The sequence below is a fragment of the Eurypyga helias genome, unplaced genomic scaffold (assembly GCF_000690775.1).
Source record: "Eurypyga helias isolate BGI_N326 unplaced genomic scaffold, ASM69077v1 scaffold23138, whole genome shotgun sequence".
NCBI lineage: Eukaryota > Metazoa > Chordata > Aves > Eurypygiformes > Eurypygidae > Eurypyga > Eurypyga helias.
In genome coordinates, this window is record NW_010265267.1 from 12,078 (window position 1) to 16,250 (window position 4,173).

Here is a 4,173-nt window from a genome sequence, read left to right on the forward strand (position 1 = left end):
AAGCGCTAATTAAGAAAGCCTGCTGGAAAAGGTGATCAAGATCAGGCAGTGCTAAAGAAAATTCACCACCATGGAAGTTTTTAGTTTCACTGTATTTACCTAAAGGTGCTGAACACGAGGTAAATGGCTGGAATATATTTTCTCTTCTGTTCAAACTGATAAGCAGCTGAAGTCATTCCGATGGACTCCTTTGTTATGCACAGGTAGCTTCAAAATGCTAATAGCTTCCCAAATATTAAAAGATAGGGTCCTTGCCTTGAGAAACTGACTGAAAGCAAATATTTTAGCCTAGAGCTTGCTCTAAGATCCACTGGGATACATACTGTCCAGTGAGAACCAATAAACTAAGCTGAATTTCTGATCAAAACTTCCATTCCTTTTTGTCTCTTGGATATTGCCAGGTCCGAAGGTTTGGTGTTGCTACTCCAGCTGCCATATGCCCTTAAGGTGTTTGGTAATAACTTGATGTAGTAGGTGCTATGTGGATGCTGATTATTTTACACATGTGGCTCTTCTTAACAAACAACAACATATGAAAACTCCCATTGTGACAGACGTATTTATTTAAGCGTACTTAAGCAAAAGTAATAAAGTGTATTTAAAACCAAATCTGCTGAGGGCTACAACTATCAGCTTCTACGTACAATACGCACAGACTTCAGTAAGAGCACAGAGTAGGAGTCTTGTGTCAGTAGGGTTAAAAGGCTGCCAGCGTCGCAAAGGATTTGTTTCGTTAAAACCCTGACTCGTTTGCCCTTGCTTCATCCACAAATCTTAAAGCAGAAGGATTGTCATCTCCTTCCCCGAATCTGGCTCTGTTGCCTCCGTTTGTGTGAACGTACTTGTGTATCATGCTGTAAAACTGCTCTTGGGAATCGAAGGTGTACAAGAACGAAATCTTCCGCCAGTCTTCGTTGCTGGGAGTTGGAAACGGTGCTGGATTGGTAGCTTTAAAAAAGCAATCGATATTGACTTCTGCCAGCCTGGTTGCATGCTCTTTCGCCTTGGTCTCAAAGAGCTCCTGTTCCTTTTTCAAGTAAATTTTCCAGAACTTGAGCTGAAGATAGCTAACCGGGGAGTAACAGCGGCTGACACATGTTGCAATCAGTGCCGCAGTCATGATGCCGGCTATCAGGAGCCATCCTAACAGCTTGGAAAACAGACAGACGGGTTAACAGTGGCTTTGCATGGCCACAGGTAGGTGTATAGAACTTAACATTGCAGCAGACATGAAAACTGTAAGCAAAGACACCCTGGAGTGCCTGGAACAGTCTGCTCGCTGCAGAAAGAGGGGGATCCCATGCACACAATTCAGCCAGCTTTACGGAACTTCCATACCCATGAGCTGATCTTGCTGGATCGAGGGTGAATACCACAAAAAGAGAAGGTGGAGAGAAGTTCTTTCCTCAGTTTTACCGAGGTTTCTTGACTTTAAAGGCAAGATACTGGCCAGCAGTGTCTGCAGTTGGGGTCAAATCTACTGTACAGAGGATGAGGATCAGCCTGTCCGCCTCTGGTGCTGTGATCTAGACCTCCTGCTGACTGTGTTTGATCTGCTTCTGGAAAATAACTGCTCTCCCTTCCTGACACCAGAGCCTCCGAAAAATAGCCGGTTGCCACAGCACACAGGAAAAGTTGTCCCCTGTATGTTTGGTAAGCAGGATACGGGTTTGACTATCGAACAAGGGAATTCATTCTTATTTTATACATTATTTTAATACCCCAAGGGAAGTCTCCGAGACCCCACCTAAAGCGGGTGTCCTAGTGGGTGGTGGTCCCCTCAGCACCCAGTGGCACTCAGCTGGAAGCTCCCAGTGGCACAGATCTCACAGCCTCCCCTTTCACCTCAGGCTGATTTTTTTCTTTTTTCAAGTGAAAACCATTGAGTGCTAAATAAAACTGAGTTTTTGTTCTTTTTGTTTCTTAATTTCATTGAAAATAAATCAGATGTTAAAAACAATAGTCAGTAAAAAGTGCTCTCACACTTTTTCTGATTTTCTTTGTCTGGCTTGTTTCATTTAGATTTCATTGCAATATTAGTAACAGTCAGTCACCTTTGATTTTGCTCCTTTCTTACCCTATCTGAATTCAGTGGTACAGAGCTTGCCCCTTTTCAGGCTTTTTCTTGGAGGAGCAGCATGCTAAATATTTAACAAATGCAAACACTTTCTCCTGTTGTTTTAATAAGCATTTGTACTAAACAGGAACTTATAAAAACCCAAGCAATTATATCTTATAAGCTTAACTCCCTTATCCTGCTTTAATGTTTTCCTGAGAAAAAATGATAAAACCTGATTTTTCTACAGGAGTTAAGATGATGACCAAACAAACCTAGAAGCAAAACTGGAGTGCTGCCAAAATCTGAGAGTTTCATTTCGCTCCAAACAAAAAAAATCCACCCACAAGTGCTATTTTTTTGATCATACAGTTTGCCTTCGGCACCAGAGAAAGATAGAGATACATATTATCACTTGAAAGATAGAGATACATATCTTAAGCATCCTTCTAGAATACAAGCATGAAGTTATTAATAGGTTCAAGCTTTCAGATTGGCAGTCAAACAAGCTGCCCTTACTGGTTTCACTTGACAGTTCCCTGTTGCAACGAGACGTCCCGTCAGCTCCTTCTATATTCATGAGCTCAGCTTCCTCTCAGCTAATGCATATTTACCAAAGTTTGAGGTATTTAGCGGGGTGAAAGTGGAAAAAGAGAAAAAAACTTGCACCATGCCCAAGTTAAATGAGAAGCAAAAGAAAACTTGCTGTGGAAAATCCTGGTCTCTAGGTTGGTCCCCTGCCCAGCCTTGAAAGAGCTTTCGCAAATGGCAGTGCCAAACAATTGCTGTGCAAACATGCAAAACCAGAAAAAAGCACAAATTTACACTTAGGACCTTTCTGTTAGCAGTTGGTTTCGTTTGGGGTTTTTTTGCTAATGAATTTTTGGTAATTAATATAGTGTGAGAAAGGAGAACTGTTTACAGACCCCAGCAGGCACCACCACACACAGACATTGAGCAGCCAGGGCTGAAGCCCACAGGGTGAAGGGAAGAGCGATGGGGCTTTACCTGTGACTGTGCCTGAAGGCTGAGGAATTCACTCGATATCGCCTCTGATAACTGCTCGTTACAGGGTATTTTGGCCAGCAGGCTGTGGCACTCCTGCCCTTTATCTTTACACACGAGGTTCTTCAGCAGGCTGTTCCCGCTGGCCGCGCACACGTAGAAGCTGGCCCTGAGCAGGGCCACCGCGATCCAGGTGAGGGGAGCCACCGAGGCTTTGGCAGCCACCAGCAGCAGCAGCCGGCAGTAGCGGGTGAAGGTTCTCCAGGGGATGCGGCTGCAGCCCTTCTCTGGAGGGCAGGTGCCTGTCAGCAGGTGCTGTGCCCTGGTGTTTGCCATGCAGCCGAGCAGAAAGAGGATGAAGGCAGGCACGATGAGGAAGACGGAGCCGTACAGCATGTTCGCAGAATTGCAGGGACACTTGAACAACACAGTCAAGAAGATGTGCTCACTGGCAGCCGTCAGCAGGGATACAAGGCTGTAACCCAGAACGGTCTGGTGATGGAAGCAGAAATCCAGCGCACTGTGTACCTTATCCATTTTCTGCCTCCCCTTACTCTGGGGAGAGTGAAATCTCAGTCAGACAAGGCAAGCGGTCTGAAGCTGCCACAGCTTACAGCAGCTCACAGAGCTCACTTTCACTTTCTGTTGGTGGTGGTGTAGTGAGGCACAGGAGCAGCTATGCTTATTGGAAACAGGAGAGCATGGGCTCACTCAGCGGTGCCAAGTTCAAGTGGAGACCATGGTGGAAAAGCACTCCATTAATCAACATCAAGACAGCAAAGATCTTTGTTTCTATAAAAATAGTACCTATTTGTCCACACATGACTGCCTTGTAGCTAGCAACGGCTTTAAACCTCATCATCTTTACAGTGAAGATTTGGAGTGAGGGTAAAGATTCAAAGCGTGAATAAAATGTGAGAAACCCAGACAGAACTGTGTGGGTTTTTATGCTGCCTTATTATTAGCAATGCAATATGGGTTGTTCTCTTGTGGAAGAAAATACAACTATAATCATGATATTTTTTTCAAGCTAATTGATTAATCTTCTTCTAAGCAGCTAGAGCAATTAGCCAATGCACACACAGCAAGTGGTTTCCACTGAAGCTCTGGCT

At 44.4% G+C, this 4,173-nt stretch overlaps 1 protein-coding gene across 1 annotated transcript; it reads right to left on the bottom strand.

The window, feature by feature from the left end:
* Positions 1–733: 733 nt before the first annotated feature.
* FAM26F (family with sequence similarity 26, member F) lies at positions 734–3,598 on the bottom strand. Its single transcript, XM_010156683.1, has 2 exons — positions 3,065–3,598; positions 734–1,150 (listed from the first exon to the last, which is right to left on the bottom strand). Exons 1-2 carry the CDS (start codon positions 3,596–3,598, stop codon positions 734–736), a joined length of 951 nt encoding a protein of 316 aa, XP_010154985.1.
* Between the last annotated feature and the right edge of the window lie 575 nt (positions 3,599–4,173).

Bases quoted from the DNA above. Each gene is read 5' to 3' on its own strand.
- FAM26F (XM_010156683.1), bottom strand. From the start codon at position 3,598: ATGGATAAGGTACACAGTGCGCTGGATTTCTGCTTCCATCACCAGACC. The intron at 1,151-3,064 runs GTAAAGCCCCAT...CTGTTTTCCAAG, and splicing joins GCCTTCAGGCACAGTCACAG to CTGTTAGGATGGCTCCTGAT.